The sequence below is a fragment of the Pelodiscus sinensis genome, chromosome 29 (genome assembly GCF_052426305.1).
Source record: "Pelodiscus sinensis isolate ZL-2025 chromosome 29, ASM5242630v1, whole genome shotgun sequence".
Taxonomy (NCBI): Eukaryota; Metazoa; Chordata; order Testudines; family Trionychidae; genus Pelodiscus; species Pelodiscus sinensis.
In genome coordinates, this window is record NC_143080.1 from 3,370,621 (window position 1) to 3,390,782 (window position 20,162).

At 55.9% G+C, this 20,162-nt stretch overlaps 1 protein-coding gene across 6 annotated transcripts in view; it reads left to right on the plus strand.

The window, feature by feature from the left end:
• MLLT6 (MLLT6, PHD finger containing) overlaps positions 1-20,162 on the plus strand; it is a 97,507-nt gene that overhangs the window by 24,896 nt on the left and 52,449 nt on the right. For 2 of the 6 annotated variants that reach the window (XM_075911430.2, XM_075911432.2), the window contains exons 5-7: positions 2,915-3,018; positions 3,747-3,840; positions 5,549-5,656. In XM_075911430.2, the coding sequence (XP_075767545.2) occupies positions 2,915-3,018; positions 3,747-3,840; positions 5,549-5,656 (306 nt within the window). The other 4 variants (XM_075911431.2, XM_089774024.1, XM_089774025.1 and 1 more) reach the window with 4 other exon arrangements.

Below are 20,162 nucleotides of genomic sequence, written 5' to 3' on the forward strand. Positions count from 1 at the left end.
CTCTTTTCTCTAGGCCTCCACAGGCCGAATCCGGCTCACCAAGCGGGTTGATCTGCTGCTCCCCCGTCCCCAGGCCAATGACGGCTCAGGGGTGGGGGAGTGCACAAAGCTTCCTCCCACCCTGGGAAAAAAAAGCTTCCTCCCACCCTGGCGCTTTGAAGTGCTGCGTGCTCCTTGCAGGGCGGGGGTGGGGGAGAGGAGGCTTCGTGTGCTTCCCCTGCCCCCTGGCCAATCAGGGCCTGGGGGCGGGGCAGTGTGTGAAGCCTCTTCCCACCCTGCCAGGGACATGGGTGCCTAGTGGGAATAGCGTTGCCAGGTGTCCGGTTTTCTACCAGACAGTCCGGTATTTGCACTCTCTGTCCGGTAGAAAAATTCAGAAAATACCAGACGTGTGCAATGTGCAGTGTCGGTATTTTCTGAATTTCCGGCCGGGCGCCAGACGGAAGCCTGGCGGGGGCGGGGGAGCGACTGGGAGGCAGGGCTGCGATTGGCGCTGGGAGCCCGGTGGTCGTGTGCAAAAGCCGGGCGGGGCGGGGGCAGTGGCCGGGATTCCCAGCCGCTCCCCCCGCCGGCTTCTGCACACGACCAGAGGCTCCCAGCGCCAATCGCAGCCCCACTTCCCAGCTGGGAGATTCTGGTTGTGTGCAGAAGCCGGGCGGGGGGAGCAGCTCCCAGCCACTCCCCCCGCCCCTGCCTGGCTTCTACTAGCAACTAGAAGGAGTGCCTGCCGGGGGCGCGGCCTGTTGGACTCCGTCTGCGGCCAGTGGCTGCATCCCCCCCGCCAGCTCTGCTTCCTGCCCCCCTGCCTCCAGCCCCCCCACCTCCTGTCCAGCTCCCCCAGCCCCATATCCCTCCCCCGCTCTGCTTCCCACCCCCCCTTCTTCCCGGCCAGCCCCGAGGCCCCCGAACCCATCCCCCTGCCAGTCCTGCCTCCCGCCCCCCTTCCTCCCAGCCAGCCCGGCCCCCTCCCAGCTGGTCCCTCCCCCGCCCGCCCACAATCAAGTGTGTCCGGTATTTTGGGGGGGGTCTACCTGGTAACCTTAAGTGGGAAGCGGGGGCAAAGGGGCTCCACCCCCCAGATCAATTATGGTCTGGGGGCGGGGAAGCCCAGAAGCATACTGGCCCCGCCCCTTCCAGATTAGGCTCGCCCCTTCCGGCCCAGCCCAATTTTTGAAGTGGCCCCTGCCCAAAAATTATTGCCCACCCCTGCTCTAGGAGCACCCTCTGGCCGCTGAGTCGGCAGCCTTTTCTCAGGTGCTAGGGGCTTGTTCGTTCGTTAGCTGCCAACCAGCTGCCTAGCCAATTAGTTACTGATGGGGAAGGGGAGGGCTGTGCTGGGCTCTCTCTCCTTAAAGAAGCCCCTTCCTAGATAGTCTGGGCCTTGACTCCTTTGGTAGGGACCAGCCACCCTGTGACGTATGTGACCCCTTACCCGAGGACTGATGCTCCGGTGATCAACTTTCCGGGGTTCGATTTAGGAGGTCTAGTAAAGACCCGCTAAATCGAATGCTGAGGGCACCCCCTCCCATCGACCACAGTACTCCTCGCCGTTGTGAGAAATGAGGAACCTTTTTTCTGTCGACCTCCTGCTGTGGGACTGCCCCAGAAAATCGATGCAAGGTACGTCGACTCCAGCCACTTAGCGCACGGAGCTGGAGCTGGAGTTGCGTCTCTTGCCTTGATTTCCTCCGCCAGTGTAGGCCTGGTCCTTGGAGCGGGCATTATGAGGCAGGAGGTGTCTCTCAGCCCTTTCTCCCTTTTTCTCCAGATGCCCCCACCTCCGTGCGGCCTTGCTGGGCCGTGTCTTATTCTCTGCGTTTCCTATCCGCTTCGGGCTCAGTCCCACGTATTTTATTCCCTTTGAAAGCCCTGCCGATAAAGTGACGTCTCAGGGTGAGACGGGACCGCAAGGGGCAGCCAGTTTAACCCCCAGCCAAGGCAGGATATGTTGTGGCTAAACCGCTCATCCACGGCAGCCGGCTCCCCAGCCTCCTTTGGAAAGCCTCCAGGGACGGAGCCTGCCCCGGCCTCCCTCCTCAGCCGTTCCCGTATCCTGCTGCTCTTACCATTAGGGAGTTTGGTCTGAATCTGCCATGCGGCCGTTTGAACCCACTGCCTCTTGCCCTGCCCACTGTGGCTGTTCTTGCACGTTACCCTGATCCCTTCCATTGTTGTCACCGCTTAGCCTCCGGCTGTGCTTTTGCAACCCCGTTACCGTCCCCCGGCCCTAGCCCAGGCAACCCGTCTCGGTGGGTGTGCAACACCTGATACTCTAGTGTGAGCCGCTTGTGATTTGTGGGGGAGGAAAAGTCTGACTGGGATTAGCACGAGTGGGAGGTTGAAAGCCTGGCTTGGCGAGGCAAGCCCTAGCCCCGCCCCTTCTGCAAAAGGCCCCGCCCCTTCTGCCCAAAGCCCCGCCTCTTCCATGCCCACCAGAGCCCAGCCCCCTTCTGGTCACTGGCCCCTGCCCTGCGCCCCCAGTCCCTTCCAATATGGCTGCAGGACCCCCATGCCCAAGGCTAGCATATCTCCCTGCCGCAAGGCTGGACAACTGGGCAGCCCCAGCATCCCTTCCCCCCCCTGCTCTGCTCCCCACACTGCAGCCCTCAGCCTGGCCCTCCCAGCTGTCCAAGCACCTGCGTGGCCCAGTCTTCCTGTCTGGCCAGGGTGTATAGGCACCTCCCCCACCCCGGTCCTTGTGGGAGGGCGATGCCTTCCCATGCCTATGTTACCTGTGTCTGTCCCCTGAATTATGGGATGGCAGGAATGGAGTTTCATCTGCCTCATGCATTGCAGGGAGAACAGGGCTGGGTCTCCCTTGGACCCACAGGTGATGGGGAATTCGGGGGCTGGATCTCTCTTTGACTCCTGCCGTGGAGGAGACACCTCACGCCCCTCTGTTTCCTTTCCCCAGACTTGCTATATCTGCGAAGAGCAGGGCAGGGAGAGCAAAGCCGCCTCAGGGGCCTGCATGACGTGCAATCGACATGGCTGCCGACAAGCCTTCCATGTCACCTGGTGAGTCGCCGCGGTGATGCCCTCCCTGCCGCCCTTGTGCCAGCTGTTTTCTCTGCCGTGTGGCCGTGCTAAGCAGCGGACAGGGCTCCACGCCAAGGGGAACCGAGCTCATCGCACTGGCCGGATATCGGGAGGAGGGGGAATCCCACCAAAACCAGGGGAGGTGGAGGGAGATTCCCAGGGGCTGTGTGAAATTTCACAAGAAGGACGCGGGTGGTGTGGTAAGCGACTGGGGATTCCCCAGGATTGGGTGAAATCCAGCGATGGAGAGGCTGACTCACCGCCCGGGGATGCATTTCCACAGGGCGTGGAAGAGCTTCATCAGAATGATGTTGTGTTTAAGGTCCCTGTTCTTGTGCCCCGAGAGCCAGCAAACAAAGCTTGGAAGGGCCAGGATGCCCTGCTTTGCGCGGGGACAGCCAGGCATCCTTGCTCGTGAGAAATCGTACCTTGGAATAGCCACAGGTGGCTCAGACCGGGCAAAACTCCCAAGTTGAGGTGGCAGAAACGTTTCTAGTCAAACGTTTTGTGAACATTTTCCCCACCCGCTTAGAGAGAGGCTGGAATGGTTCCCAAAGGTCCGGTTTGGGTGAATGTTCTCCGAGCGTTTTTCAGCCACTCCCTCTCTTGCGATCACAAACCATGAACAGGCCAGGATGGGAAGCCAAGCACTCCACATGTGGCCTTTTGAGGTTTAAGCTCTGTCTTCCCCACCTTGTGCGTTTTAGTGCCCAGATGGCCGGCCTCTTGTGTGAAGAGGAAGTCCTGGAAGTCGACAATGTCAAATATTGTGGCTACTGCAAGTACCACTTCAACAAAATGGTGAGTCCCTTTGGTTTGCTGGGAGGGTTTATTCCGACTGGAAAGGGGACACAGCATCTTGGGGGCTGACCCTGGATCGTCCTAATATAGCAAGAGGGAACCTGAGACTGTGTAGGAGATCGCCAACCTGTGCCATGAACTGTTGCCACACTTCAAAGGCAGAGGCGCCTTATCGATGCAAAATGAGTCCGTTCTATTCGATGAGTCGGTAACTTGATATTTAACATCCCTCGTTTGGGGTGGTGCAAATCAGGTCACAGCACCACAATAGGCGCAATTCACCTCCTCGTCCTACAGACGCTCTTCCCCTGCTTGTTTACGTGAAGCTGAGAGGCAGGACCAAACCTGGGACCTCAGTGCCAGAGCCTCTGACGCTGGAGCTATAAAGCCCGCTGGCTCCCAGTAAGGCTGTAGAGCAAATTCATTCTCTGGGGCCGTGAGTGGTTGAGCCTCCGCCTCCGGTGTGTCTTTGTGCACTGGCCGTGTGGCGTGCCAGGCCTGGGGAGTATCCCTTGAAGCAGGCTGCGAACCCACCGGTGGCCGGGCGCTCAGAACCAATCAGCGCAGCAGAGTGCGCGTGCAACTGGCCTGCTGGTCGCACGTACTGAGCATGCTCGTTTGGCTCCCCATGCGCTTTCTCCATGCCCTGGATAGTGGGTGAACCTAGGGCTGGGGGAGGCAAGCCCCCAACCCCGCCCCTGCCACCGCTGCCACCCAGGCCGCCGAAGGAGCCAAGCCCTTCAGACGGGCAGCCCCCACTCCTCCGGAGCATGGGTGGCCCCAGCCTTACCCCCACCCCAGAGCACAAGCAGCCCTGGCCCTGCCCCTCTGGAGCATGGGCAGCCTGAGGCCCTGTCCTCCCCTCCCCCCTTCAAGCACAGGGAGGGCACGCGGTGCATGGCTCCGGGCCTCCTGGAGGGCGGGCCGGCGCCCCTGCCCCCCCAACCCCAGCCTGCCTGGCCCCAGTGCACAGGGAGGGCTGGAAGCGCAGGGCTGAAGCTGAGGCAGCCCTGGGAGACAGAGCGCGGAGCTGCATGGGGGGATCTAGGGGTGGAGCGTGGGCGGGGCGAGCCAGGCAGTTTGGGAAGGCATTGCTTTCCCCTGCCTCGTACACCGCCCCCCCTTGTCATGGTGTAAAGGACAAGAGGCCGGGAGGAGGGATTTGCAGTGGAGACAGGGCAGAAGGAGAGTCCCGGGGATAGGAGAGGGGAAAGCAAATGTCTCATTAACCCCCTGTTGACGAGCTGGGGAGGAGGCTGGCAGGCTGTTCGTAATCTCCTTTCTAGTGAAGGGGCGACCTCCTCCATCCTCCCATCCCAAGAGCAGTCCAGCTTGCGCAGACCCGGCAAAGGGGCTGCATCTCCAGCCCGGGTCTTCCAGCCTCACGGCCGCGGCTACGCCGTTGTAGCGTCAGATGCTTGTACGTCGACGGAAGGGGGGGGGGGTTCTGAGCAGCGGTAAGGAGGCCAGCGGAAGAAGTCCTGGGTGCCCTAGGCATGTCTACACCCAGGGTTACCTCAGCTTAATGACAGCAATCTGGGGTGTGAATTTTTCACACCCCTGAGCGAGGGAGCTAGGTCGATCTAAATGTTAAGAATAGCTCAGGCCTTAGCCTTGGCTTTCCTGTAGGGGTGAAACTTTGGCCCAGCGCTCACCTATTGCTCTTTGATTATTGTCTATTCTCTTCTCGTGCCCGCACTTATCTCAGAAGACAGCTCGTCACCCTGGGGGCAGCTCTTTCATCACTGGGAGAAGAAGCCGGTCTGTGTCACCCACGCAGGAGAAGCCTGTCTTGCACCATGAGAGGCCAAAGAAGGTAATTTCCCCCTGGGGAGGTGTCTGTGTAATGAGGGGGCGACGAGGAGTCCTGTGGCAACTTAGGGTACGTCTACACTACATGCCTCTGTCGGCAGAGGCATGTAGATTTGTTTATTCAGCAAAGGTAAATGAAGCCGCGATTTAAATGATCGCGGCTTCATTTACATTTACATGGCTGCCGCGCTGAGCCGACAAACAGCTGATCAGCTGTTTGTCGGCTCGCCGCTAGTCTGGACGTTCCCCCTGTCGACATCAAAGCCCTTTGTCGGCAGCCCCGGTAAACCTCATTCCACGAGGAATAACGGGGCTGCCGACAAAGGGCTTTGATGTCGACAGGGGGAACGTCCAGACTAGCGGCGAGCCGACAAACAGCTGATCAGCTGTTTGTCGGCTCAGCGCAGCAGCCATGTAAATGTAAATGAAGCCGCGATCATTTAAATTGCGGCTTCATTTACCTTTGCCTACAACCCTAATCTACATGCCTCTGCCGACAGAGGCATGTAGTGTAGACACAGCCTTATAGACTAACTGAAGTGTAGGAGCATAAGCTTTCGTGGGCAAAGACCCACTTCTTCAGATGCATGTAGTGGAAATTTCCAGAGGCAGGTATAAATATGCAGGCCAGGATCAGGCTGGAGATGACGAGGTGGATCCAATCAAGGAGGGTGAGGCCCACTTCTAGCAGCTGATCTGGAGGTGTGAATTCCAAGAGAGCAGAAGCTACTTTTGTAGTTAGCTAGCCATTCACGGTCTTTGTTTAATCCAGAGTTGATTGTGTCAAACTTGAAGATGAACTGTAGCTCAGCAGTTTCTCTTTGAAGTCTGGTCCTGAAGTTTTTTTGCTGCAGGATGGCTACTTTTAGATCTGCAATTGTGTGTCCAGGAAGATTGAAGTGTTCCCCTACAGGTTTTTGTATGTTGCCATTCCTAATATCAGATTTGTGTCCATTGATTCTTTTACGTAGGGACTGTCCAGTTTGGCCGATGTATATAGCAGTGGGGCATTGTTGGCACATGATGGCATATATTACGTTGGTAGATGTGCAGGAGAATGTACCAGTGACAGTATGGCTGATCTGGTTAGGTCCTGTGATGGTGTAGATATGTGGGCAGAGTTGGCACCGAGGTTTATTGCAAGGATTGGTTCCTGAGTTCGAGTTATTATGGTGCGGTGTGTAGTTGCTGGTGAGAATATGCTTCAGGTTGGCGGGTTGTCTGTGGGCAAGGACCGGCCTACCTCCCAAGGCCTGTGAAAGCGAGGGATCATTGTCCAGGATGGGTTGTAGATCACTAATGATGCGTTGGAGAGGTTTTAGCTGGGGACTGTAGGTGATGGCCAGTGGTGTTCTGTTGGTTTCTTTCTTGGGCTTGTCCCGTAGCAGGAGGCTTCTGGGTACACGTCTGGCTCTGTCGATCTGTCTCCTCACTTCCTCGTGTGGGTATCGTAGTTTACAGAATGCTTGTTGAAGATCTTGTAGGTGTAGGTCTCTGTCTGAGGGGTTGGAGCATATGCGGTTGTACCTCAGTGCTTGGCTGTAAACAATGGATCGTGTGGTGTGTCCGGGATGGAAACTGGAGGCATGCAGGTAAGTATAGCGGTCGGTAGGTTTTCGGTATAGGGTGGTATTGATAACTTAATTGTGTAATGAGGGAGTAAGGACTTGATCCTAGGGGGTGGGAGAGAGCGTGGAGGACACACGTATCCTGCCTGATGTGTCGTGGCAATCCAAAGGGGTTTGCAGTGGGATAGTTGTCCATTGGGCTGCATTTTCGAATCGCACTCTAGAAATTCCTGCTAAATTTGGAAGCATAGCTGTCGGCGCCTGTGAAACTCTGCACGTACAACGGAAATGCATGTCAGGAGAGGTGCTCACGTCACATGCTTGTAAAGTATGCGTTGCACGCCCCTCCCTTCCCAGTGGTTGGCCCAGATGGAGGATATGAGTCTACTATTGCTACTAGCTAGTGGAGTTCCCTCCTTTGCTCAAATGGGATGAGGCTGTGCTGTAGTGCTGGAAGCAGTGGGTTTAAAGGTAGTGGATGACTTATGCTTGAGGTTATTATGCTCACAGACTTGGGAGACTTTGTTTTCAAGGCCCAAGAGGCTATTCGTAATATTATTTTGGCCAAGAGGTTAACTATAAACAATATAATTCATATAAGAAGGAAAGGCTTATTTAGCCAAATGAAGCACAGTCCTGTGGCTTCTGCCCAGCAGTGCAAAACTAACCCAGGAAATAATCTCATTTTGGTGAAACGATCATCGAGAAGAACATCACACTCCGTGATCTGTCTGGGCCGATTTCAACAAGTAAGATGCGTTCACCGAAATCATGGTAGGATGACATGCCATGTTAATGACAGAGACGCGGTGCTCTCTTGTTGACTACACTGAGCTCTTTTAAGACTGTGGGTACATCTATACAGCAACATTATTTTTAAGTAATTTGCATTATTTAAAAATAACTTAGTCCATGTCTACATAGCCGGCAGTTATTTTGAAAGAATGTCGAAATACTGTCAAGCTGGAGGACTGCTTACTCCGCCTGTAACCCTCATTGTACGAGGAATAAGGGCAGTCGGAGGAAGAGGGCTCTATAAGTTTTTATCAGCAGTCAACCTGTGGAACTCCTTGCCAGAGGATGTGGTGAAGGCTAGAACTTTAACAGGGTTCAAAAAAGAGCTAGATAGATTCATGGAGATTAGGTCCATCAATGGCTATTAGCCAAGTTGGGTAGGAATGGTGTCTCTAGCCTTTGTTTCTCTGGAGGTGGGTGACAGGGGAGGGATCACGTGAGGATTACGTGTTGTGATCCCTCCCTCTGGGGCATCTGGCATAGGCCACTGTCAGCAGACATGGTACTGGGCTAGATGGACCTTTGGGGTGTGTCTAGACTACATGCCTCCTTCGACGGAGGCATGTAGATTAGCCAGATCGGAAGAGGGAAATGAAGCCGCGATTAAAATAATCGCGGCTTCATTTAAATTTAAATGGCTGCCCCGATCTGCCGATCAGCTGTTTGTCGGCAGATCGGGGGAGTCTGGACGCGATGCCCCGACAAAGAAGCCTTTCTTCATCGACACAGGTAAGCCTCGTGAAACCAGGTTTACCTGTGTCGATGAAGAAAGGCTTCTTTGTCGGGGCATCGCGTCCAGACTCCCCCGATCTGCCGACAAACAGCTGATCGGCAGATCGGGGCAGCCATTTAAATTTAAATGAAGCCGCGATTATTTTAATCGCGGCTTCATTTCCCTCTTCCGATCTGGCTAATCTACATGCCTCCGTCGAAGGAGGCATGTAGTCTAGACACACCCTTGGTCTGACCCAATATGGCCGTTCTTATGAAATAAGCTATTTTGAAATAAGCGACGCAATTGACGTAGCTGAAGTTGTGTAACTTATTTCGAGTTAAGCTCTGCTGTGTAGACGCACCCTGCATGGATCAAATGCTGCTCTCAGTTTTCCTGAAGTCATTTAGATTTCCACCAGTGGAACCCAGAGTGGAATTTAGCTCATGGCACAATACAGCTGATGGTGCCTTGCCTCTGGAGAGGAAGTTCCTAAGGTCTTGCTGTGGGCGTCTGGCTTGATCGTTATTTTGTCCTGTCTTAATCCTGCAGCCTCCCATAAATAAGTAAACCAATTCACAGGCTGGTAAGAACCAAACTCCAGAACTTCCTGTTGCCTGTTGGGTGATGTCTATTGAATGGGTTTGGTGGGTCTTAGCCCCATTCCCAGTGGGCAGGCACCCTGCTTAGAAAAGCAACATGCCTGCAGTGAACGCCGCATGGCTTCCTTCTTTCAAGCCCCAGCTGAGAGGCTAAGCACTGAGGGTGCGTCTACACGGCAGCCTTATTTCAGAATAACAACCGTTATTCCAAACTAACAATGCGAGCATCTAGGCAGCCATTCCGACTTATTCCGGCTTATTCCCACTTCTGTAAACCTCATTCCACGAGGAATAACGCCTCTTCCGAAATAGCTATTTTGGAATGGCTGTAGTGTGGACACTCCTCTGCTGCTATTTCAATATAGCTGCTCCCTAGGGCCATTCCAAGTAATTACTCCCCAGTGCCTCGTGAGAGTAAATCGAGGCAGCGTGTCCACAGAGTCCTGCACTCGGGATGGAAGAATCCCAAGCCTAGTTACAAGCTGGGGACCAACCAGTTATGTAGTAGTTCTGCAGAAAGGGACCTGGGGGTTACAGTGGATGAGAAGCTGGATATGAGTCAACAGTGTGCCCTTGTAGCCAAGAAGGCTAATGGCATATTAGGGTGCATTAAGAGGAGCATTGCCAGCAGATCCAGAGATGTCATTATTCCCCTTTATTCGCTTTGGTGAGGCCACATCTAGAGTATTGTGTCCAGTTCTGGGCCCCCCACTACAAAAAGGATGTGGACGCATTGGAGAAGGTCCAGCGGAAGGCGACCAAAATGATTAGGGGGCTGGAGCATATGAGGAGAGGCTGAGGGAGTTGGGTCTGTTTAGTCTGCAGAAGGGAAGAGTGAGGGGGGATTTGAGAGCAGCCTGCAACTTCCTGAAGGGAGGTTCCAAAGAGGATGGAGAGAGGCTGTTCTCAGTAGTGACAGATGGCAGAACAAGGAGCAATGGGCTCAAGTTGTGGTGGGAGAGGTCCAGGTTGGATATTAGGAAAAACTATTTCCCTAGGAGGGTGGTGAAGCACTGGGATGGGTTCCCTAGGGAAGTAGTGGAGTCTCCATCCCTAGAGGTGTTTAAGTCTCGGCTTGATAAAGCCCTGGCCGGGTTGATCTAGTTGGGATTGGTCCTGCCTAGAGCAGGGGGCTGGACTTGATGACCCCTGAGGTCTCTTCCAATTCTATGGTTCTATGATTAGGGGAGCCTGGCTCGGATTAATGTTGAGGCTTCCCTGCAGGGTAGACGCGCTGTTTCGAAATGAGCTGTTCGGAGTATTTCTCCTGGAATAGCTTATTTTGAAATAAGCGGGCCGTGTCGACGTACCCTGAGTGGGTTGTGGAGATTTATGTCCCCGCTCCTCCCTATCGAGGGGGGTCTCCAGATCTGGGTTAAGACACACCCGCCAGCATGTGCGAGCACCGATTTGTAGTCACACAGGGGAGACGTCACTTTCCAGGGAGGCTTGTACAAATTCACAGGCGCCCCATTGCTGACCCGGAATGGGTACGTTTCCTGCTGTAGGCAAGGCTCAGATGCACCAGGCTGTGTTTACTCCTCTTGTGCGTGCAGCTGCTGGCGGGGAGGGAAAGAGAAAGCGCCTGTGTCCTGCATAGAGAGAGCTGGCGCTTGGCACAAGGTAAACAGCTGTAATGGAACGCGCTATTTTTAGCCGGCACCAGCTAGAGGGGTTGGGGGAGGGGGACGGGATCTCGGTGATTGACGGGAGCTTTGGAGCGCTCAGCTGGAGAGATAGCTGCCTGGCGCTGCCGAGGTCAGGGATTGGCAGATGGTTTCTGTGTTTACACGGACTTTGGCAGTGGGCGTGGGAGGGGCAGGATCACTGTCCTGTGCCCCTCCCCAGGTAGGGGCTGGGGAGATGTGGGTGGCCAGGCTGAGGTTGCAAAAGCTGGTTGGCACGGGAGGGCAAGCCGGAGCAGGAGGAATGTTTGTCTGTGTGCTGGACTTTCGGGGTGCTTGCTCCGGTCCTCCAGGTGCTGCACGGACCTGGGTGGACTCCGCCCACAGTGCCCCCTGCCTTGAGTGGATCAGCGCTGTGTTTGTACAGCCCCTTGCGCACTGCCGCAGTGCAAATCAATAATCCTAATCACAGAGCGGGCTAAGTGCAGATCTCTCGGCGAGGGGCGGATATGAAGCCCCCGACTCTCCCCCTCAGCTCTCATTGAAGTCGATAGGTGAGACGTGCCATAGGGGTTTGGCCCCTGTGAGTTGTTATGGGGCAGGAATGGAAACACTTGCTGCTCAACACAAACTGCACCCGGCCTTTGTTGTTAGCGCGCCTAACGCTGCGTGGGCGTTAACCTCGGCAACTGCCCAAACCGTTGCGGAGTGGGGAGAGCAGGGGGCTGCTGGATTCTGTGCCTGCTTCTGCAGGTGACCTTGGGCGAGGTCACTTTGTCTCCCTCCTTGTAAATCGGGAGTCGCAAGCCTGATCTCGTCCCAGGGAGTGCTGGGAAGTGATGCATGCTGGGAGAGCTCTCGGAGAGCTTTGATGACCTAGACGTGGGTGTTATCAGGGATACCGGTAAAGACCCGCAGCTGTCCTGCCCTCCCCTCTGGCCTTCAGGAGGGGCCTTTGGAGACTTTGGGTCCTGCCTTTGTTGCTAATTATCTGGATTCTATCCTGCTGCCCCTCGTAGGGGTGTCTGATAGCGATATGGAAGCCCCTAGTAGACATCGTATTGCTGGAGAGTTGGTACCCCTGGCAGCGAATGCTATGGAGCCTGAACGCCATTGCCCACCTTTTTGGCTTAGCGGCGGGGCCCTGGGCAGGAAGGATGCAAAGGAAAAGCCCCCATCAGATTTAGGAGAAGAGTTTCCCGTGTTGGCACTAGGGACGTTAAATATCGGTTAATTGAATAGTCGAGTAACCTCATGACGTTTTATCAGTTAGTCGACTGTTCTGTAGTCCTCGGGGGTGGGGCCGGCAGCCAGAGTATCAGAGGCAGCAGCACAGGGTGCGAGGCGGGAACTGGTCTGCGAGGGGAGCCGGTTTAAAAACCAACTCCCCTCGTGGCCCAGCTGCCTGTCGCCCTGTGCTGCTGCCTCTGAGCAAGAGGCAGCAGTGTGGATGGCAACAGTCCCTGTCGGGGGGGGAGGGGGGTCCGAGCTCCCAGCACGAGACAGAAGTGAGCCGGGCTGCCTGCCCACCCGGCGCTTAATACGCTTGAAATGCAGAGCTGAAACGGGGGTAGGACCCCGACCCAGTGTGAGCCAGAACTGAGCCAGGCTGCTAAAAAACGTACTGGCAGGGAGAGGGGGAGGGGGGAACGTGTGACATCCCCAGCTGGCACCAGCCCTGATCCCGTCAAAACACACATAGGCAGTGGGTGAATGTGGCACTGGGGGAGCCCCGCCCCCAGCCCCGCCCCTTCTGCCTGAGGCTCCGCCCTCACAGTAGCTAAGCTCACCCCACCCCCACAGACTCCCATGGGAGCCTCCCCAACCCCAGAGCCTCCCATGGGGAGGACAGGCAGCACAGCCCCAGCTTCCTTGGCCCTGGAGCACCACAGGGAAGCAGGCAGTGCGAAGCCCCACCGTGGAGCACGAGGAGCTGCACTATCCCAGGCTCAGCATGGCTGAAGCGCAGGGAGCTATAACACTCCACCGCCAAGAACGCCTACGTGCTTCAGCACGGCCACCGGTGTTCTGGGGGCCAAGTGTGGACGGGGCCGTGCCTGGCCGTTGGCCTTCCCCCGCCTCTTACGCCCCCCACCCCGGCGAGCCGTGACATCTCAGCACAACGGCAGGGCCTTCTGTTGTCATGCTGCTTCGGGGCGCCCCAGAGAAGTGTGAGGGCTTGATGCACTTGTGCCAATTGACCCTGACCCATTTGTCTTTCACGAGCGCGGGGCCGAGGGAGGGGATCGCTTTGTGGCCAAAGCTGGGGGGTGGAATTAGCGACCCCAGCACCCTGCCTTTGACTCTCGAATCACTCGGCTCCGTCCGGTGTCATTCCCCAATTCCCTGGCATCAGTGGTTTTCAACAGAATCCACAAGAGGTGGACTTTGACCACAGAGTAGCGTGGGTGGCTCTCACAGACAAGATCTTAGAAGGCGAGATCCTGTCTGCTGTGCACAGTCATTATAGATCACAAGGCACATTTAACAGAAAATGGGATTTGCTGTGTTAACCCCGGGCAAAATATTCCTTCCTTTTTCTCCACTTTGTCTGCTGGGCAGCCTCCTGGGCGCCTTCCGTTCCAGAAACGGCTGCATTTCAGATCCCGTCTGAAAGCCCCGGGTGATTCTTGTTGTGCATGGGGCGTAACCCCGTTGATTTGTAGGGGACTCTTCCCTCTGTGTCCTGCAGCAATCGTTGGTAACATTAGGGCTACGTCTACACTGGCATGAATTTCCAAAAATGCTTTTAACGGAAAAGTTTTCCGTTAAAAGCATTTTCGGAAAAGCGCGTCTAGATTGGCAGGATGCTTTTCCACAAAAGCACTTTTTGCAGAAAAGTGTCCGTGGCCTATCTAGACGCGGTTTTCCACAAAAAAGCCCCGATTGTCATTTTCGCCATTGGGGCTTTTTTGCGGAAAACACTACCGTGCTGTCTACACTGACCCTTTCGGGCAAGAGTCTTTCGGAAAAAGACTTTTGCCCGAACGGGAGCAGCATAGTTTTTCCAGAAAAGCACTGATGATTTTACATTAGATTGTCATTGCTTTTCCGGAAATTCAAGCGGCCAGTGTAGACAGCTGGCAAGTTTTCCCGGAAAATCAGATGATTTTGTGGAAAAACTTGCCAGTCTAGACACAGCCTAGGGGTATGGCTTTTTGCTTGGTCCTTGTAGAAGCAAAACTCGGGCGGAAGCGAAGAGGGGGGTGAAAACAGAGGAAAGAAAGACTAAAGATCTCAGAGGGTTGCCGGCTGAATTCGTTAGCTCTGTCTGGGAGGGATTGGCTTCAGGTCTGGATCCCTAAGCTTTGCTGAATAAGGGCTTTCCGTTGGTAAGGGGCGTGGAAAGAAAAACCCCCACAGCACCTGAGTCTCAAGCTTGATTCAATTGACTTGAGCGCACGGGGCTCAGGACTCAGGGCTAAAAATAAGAGACGTTCTTGCCTGCGTGGCAGCTGTGGCTGTGACATGGGGTGATGGGAGAGGGTCTTGGATCCCAGGTCTGGTCCAAGTAGGAGCATCTATGCTGCTGGTTTTAGCCCCGCAACTGGGCCTGAGTCAATTGAGCCAGGCTCTGAGACTCATTGCTGCCGGTTTTTCCTTTGCTATGCAGATGTACCCTTTAGGACCGGGGTGGGCAAATACCGGCCCGCAGGCCAGATCCGGTCTCCCAGGATTAGCGCCTGGCGGGGCCCCCACACTGCCGTATTTACCTGCCCCTCTGCCGGTACAGGGGATCACAGCTCCCATTGGCCGCGGATCGCTGTTCCCAGCCAATAGGAGCTGCGATTGACGTACCTGCGGAGGTGCAGAGTCGGGATGTGAAGGACTAGTCGACTATCCGATAAATAAATGCTTATTGGATAGTCGACACACTAGTCGAGTCCGCCCACCTTGCTGCTTCTATCAGAAAGAGGCAGCAGGGGGGCAGAGGAGCGGGTGCTTCAAAGCGGCAGTGCCGCGTGGAGCCCGGGACTTACTGCTGACCCTGGGCTCCATGCGGCGCTGCTGCTTTGAAAGGCCGCGGGGACCACAGCGCCAGTGGGGCGCTACTTGAGTTCCCTGCTGGCCCCATGGTCCCTGCAGTGCTTTTGCCTTGGAATTGTTGCTACATTTCAAAGACATAGGCGCCCTTACTGACTAATCGAATAGTCGATACAAATTGCATCGACTATTCGATTAGCCAATGAATCTAAATTTAACATCCCCAGTGCAGAGAAATATAGCGGCAGCAGCCCACCAGGAGCTAACTCTATGAACCACCACTGTTTTATTGCCCATCCCTGCTTTGGGACAATAGACACAGATGGAGTGGCCCTGCTAGTCTGTACGTCTGTCACTCTCAGGAACCTCCCAGCCCTTGTGGCTTCAGCAACCCAAATATTTCCTTTCTCTCGTGCGGTTCCAAAAATGAGCCGCTCTTCTTTTAAGGCAGTTTGAGGTTTTTCTCCAACCACACTAGGGCCACTACCCTGTGTTTCTTTGCGTTGGCATTTCCAAAGCATGCTCTCATCGCTCAACCATGCGGGTTTTTTTAAAAACAATGCTATGTAACGAGAAAATACTGGACGACCTCCAGATGCTGAATGAGGTGCGGACACCCCGTCACCCGTACGTCTGCCGTGAAACTTTCAAAACCCACCTATGCTCTGTAGGCCACAGTTTGCGATACACCTGAAGTTCCCAGGAATGGATGCAAACAGACTGACTTCTTCCTCTGTGAAGTGATGGACATTGCAAAAACATATGAATCTCAACCACTGCCATTGTCATACTATTTTTAGTATTAATTATATATTATTATTATTATCATTATCGTTATTTTTTTAAAATTTTACAGTTACACTTAGTGGCCATATCCCATGTCAGCGTTCCATTGTGCTAGATGATCTGTCTTACTATAAATGTGCCCCTATCTGTCTGTCTGTCATGAGTCTGTTTGTTCAAGAACGCTTCCTAAACGGTACGAGCTAGGATCACCACATTTGGTAGGCAGCTTCCTCTTATCCTAACGTAAATAACCACCTTGAATATTTTAAATAGAAAGGCGGGGTAAATATATTTAAATAAATAAAAATAAATAAAGCAAAGTTGGGGTTTGGTTGTGCCAGGAGAATGGGATGTGCCTGGAATGGGATTGTTTCTCATATAATGGAAAGGGAGAGGTATGGTAGAAGGGACGGTTATTTGTAGAATGGCCATGGGTGGGGAGGGGAGGCAGAAAGGGCCCAGAGACGGGGACCAGGACAGCTATAACCCTATTGGGCCAACAGGGGGCAGGAGTGGAGGAAGGGAGAAGAGAGGTGCTTCTCACCTGGCCCCAAAATGCTGCAGCGAGAGACGGCTGGGTTGTCCTCTCTCCATAGGGCAGCCTGCAAACTGAACCCCTCCGCCCCAGCCCCAGCCCACAGCAATGAAGAAAAACAAAGCTTGAGTTAAGGACCCAAGCAATGCTGGGTGTAAACCTTCTTGTATAGATACAGTCCGTGCCCCAAAGAATTTACAAGCTAAATATAGGAAGAAAACGACTTGTTTGAAGCTACATGGCAGTTTGGAGCCCCCTTCTGAATCGTAACACGATTGTCTAGCCACTGGACCTCACTGCCTATTTACGAGGGTTTATACCCACTGGCTGTGTCTAGAAAACCTTGCCAGCTGTCTACACTGGCCGCTTGAATTTCCGCAAGAACACTGACGATCTCATGTAAGATTGTCAGTGTTCTTGCGGAAATGCTATGCTGCTCCCGTTCGGGCAAAAGCCCTCTTGTGCAAATGCTTTACACGGGATTGTTTTGCGCAAAAAAGCCCCGATGGCGAAAATGGCGATTGGGGCTTTCTTGCACAAAACCGCGTCTAGATTGCGGAAAAGCGTCCGTGCCAATCTAGACACTCTTTTCCGCAAATGCTTTTAACGGAAAAACTTTTCCGTTAAAAGCATTTGCGGAAAATCATGCCAGTCTAGACGTAGCCATTGAGAATCTGGTCCCCGGGTGAGAAAAGGGTGAGACAATGAGCTCAACCATCCAACCCCCGTTATGTTTTGTGGGTGTGCTACGGTTCTGGTCTGTACCAGACCCAAATCTGCCCGTGCGCATTGGATCCAAAGTGGGGAGCCAAACACTTGTGAGATCAACCTCCGGGATATTTTTGTCCGGGTCGAATCCAAGCTCGATTCAGCCTCACCCCCAGCACCGATCTGAACCCCACTTGGAAAGTGGTTCTCTCGTTCGAGGAAGGGAGTCTGGCCCACCCCACCACCCACAGCAAATTCTTTGGATTAAGTAAATGGAGCAGCGCCAGTTTAAGAACTGAGGGTGGGAGTGGGCAGCTAACCTGAGCCCTCAACACAGCGGCTTTCCTTTTTTTTTTCTCTCGTGACCCAGTTGAAGAAAATGGTCGATGCCGTGACCCGACATAACGTGACTAGAGTGTGGGTTCCGGGGTGGAGCTGAGGGTGAGAGCTTCAGGGTGTAGGAGGGGACTCTGGCATTGTGTGTGTGTGTGTGGGGGGGGGGAGTCAGGGCAAGAGGGGCTAACCTCGAGTGCAATGTGGGGGTGTGGTGCAGTGTGTGGGGGGGCGCTCGGGCAGCTTCCTGCCTCTCCTGGCACCCCAAACCACATTGCGCCCCAGCGGCAGGTTCTAGCCAATGGGAGGGCCGTGCATGGAGCCCTGTGCCCCTCCCACCCACCCCCACACACACCTACAAGCCGGGCCTGCTGCTGGCCACTTCTGGGGTGCAGCACAGTCTGTGGTGCCAGGCCTGGCAGAGAGCTGCTTTAGCCCCCCTGTCCCCACTGATCCCCCTGCAGCCAGGAGCCCCCACCGCCCAGTGCAGGGGGGCACAGGTAGTTTGAACACCCCTGCTTTAACTCACACCCCAAGCCCTCCCTGGGCGAGAGCGGCTCCTCTCTTGCACACAGGCATCAGGGCAGGGGGAGCCCTCGGCTCCACACGGGGCAAGAGAGAGCAGAATCCGGCCTGGGGCAAAGGCTTCTCACTTCTTCTTTTCTCTCCTTCCTGCCGCTGCGCCCTGCCCTGGCCTCCGCCCTTTCTGGGGGCGAGACTAAGAAGCGGAGCCCCCTCGCCTCTTGCAGACTAAGGTCCCAACCCCCCTAGGAGCCTCGACTGCCCCCCCCCCCCCTCGAGCTGCTCTCCATGCTCCGGGGGCTGGTGCCAGCCGCAGACGAGGAGTGGGGCTCGGGGAAGGGAGCGGAGCGTGGACGGAGGAGGGGGAAGGAACGCCCCAGACAAGCTCCTTTTGGGCAGCCCAGGGATCTGGTTTCACTCCGCCTGCCGCTGGAGAGCTACACGTTGGATTGTGTGTCTCAGGCCCGCCCCCCCGGGAGGGCTCGGAGCCGCTCCGTGCCGAGATGCCGAGCCCCAGCTGCTAAGTCCTGCCCGGGGAGAAGCCGGCGTGCCTTCAGCTGCTTGCTTGGGGGAGCTGGGTTCGCTCCGGAGCCAGGCGCGCCCCGGCTGCCGCCGCAGGGAGGGCGCAGCGCCTGGAAGGTAGGGGGGGAGCTTCGCTTTTCGAGGCAATGGGGGGGTCCGGAGGGGGGTACATGTCCCTCGCGCCTCCTGCAATGAATCGGGGCTGCTTCCTGCCAGCCCCCCCGGCCGCTTTTCCAGGCGCCGTTGGCAGCGAGCCGGCAGATTCCTGGAAAGCGGATTTGCAGGGGGAAGGGGGCGCGGGGGGGGCAGGCTGGCAGTGCCCTTCCTCCCCCGCAGCCCGTCCCCCCCAGCCCCCGGGGGCGGCCCTCGCGGGACGTTGCGAGCAGCCACCTCGTCCCCTCCCTTCCCCAGAGGGAAGTGACACGTTTAAATGCCGGGGCCGAGCGCCGGGGGGCGGCACGGACGGGCGGCTGCCTGCCCGGCGGGCGTGGGCGGCGCAAGGGAGCCAGGTACGGACGGGCAGGACCGCGGGCTCCGGCTGCTGCCCGCTGGCTCGGCGCCAGCCTGTGGTTAACAGCCCAGGGTCAGGCGTCTGGGTGCCAGGGTAGCCCGCCTCTCTGGGTGACAGGGCCCCTGGGTGACAGGGTACCCCACCTCTCTGGGTAACAGGGTACCCCACCTCTCTGGGTGTAACAGCCCTGGGTGACAGGGTATCCCACCTCTCTGGGTGTAACAGCTCCTGGGTGCCAGGGTACCCCACCTCTCTGGGTGTAACAGCCCCTGGGTGACAGGGTACCCCACCTCTCTGGGTGACAGGGCCCCTGGGTGCCAGGGTACCCCACCTCTCTGGGTGCCATAGCCCCTTGTGTCAGCGTACCCCACTTCTCTGGGTGCCAGGGCCCCTGGGTAACTGGGTAACACACCTTTATGGGTGCCAGGACCCCTGGGTGCCAGGGTAATCCAACCTCTCTGGGTTTCAAGGCACCTGTGTAACCAGGTAACTGGACCCCTCTAGGTGCCAGGATCCCTGAGCGGCCGGATAATCCGTCCCCTCTGGGTGACAAGGCCCCTGCATATCCAGGTAACATAACCCTTCTGGGTGCTGGTGTCCCTTGGTGGCTGGGTAACCTGACCTCTCCAAGTGCCAGGGCCTGTGTGATTGGGTAACCTGACCTTACTGGGTGTCAGGGTCCCTGGGTGGCCAGGTAACCCAACCCCGCTGGGTGTCCCCAGGCAGCTAGGTAATCTGGACACCAGGTCCGTCCCCCCCACACCCCTCCGGAGCTGCTAGGTAACCTGGCCTATCACAGAGGGCCACAGCAGCCTGATACTTGCAAAGTAGAAGGTCATGGGTTTGAATCCCAGCACAGCGAAACTGAGGTCCCACCAGCACATTTCGGCCCTCTGATGGCCCATGGGGGGAGCGAGTGAGGGGATGATTTTGAGAAGCCAGAGAAGTTTCCTAAGGGGAGGAGAAGGGGCTGGCTGGGCCCATGGCCTGCAGCTCTTTGTGCTGGCTTGGAGCAGAGCTGCGACTCCACTTCTGGTTCCTTGCAAGGCTCCGGTTTTCATGCAGGAAGTGGCTGCCAAGCCAGTTTAAGCAGGGTGCAAAGTCTGGCCTCTGCAGGGCAGTTTTTTCCAGATATCAGAGAGAGCTTCCAAACTGCCCAGCCCCTGCGCATGGGGCCACCTGTTCAGAAGAGCCGAGCACGCTGTGTGCCGAGCTCTTGAAAAACAGCAGCTTATTGTAGGTGCCTGCCTTGGAGAATTCCTCTTTGGAAAACCTGCTTCCAATTGTGGGCGCTGAGTGCTTGCTAT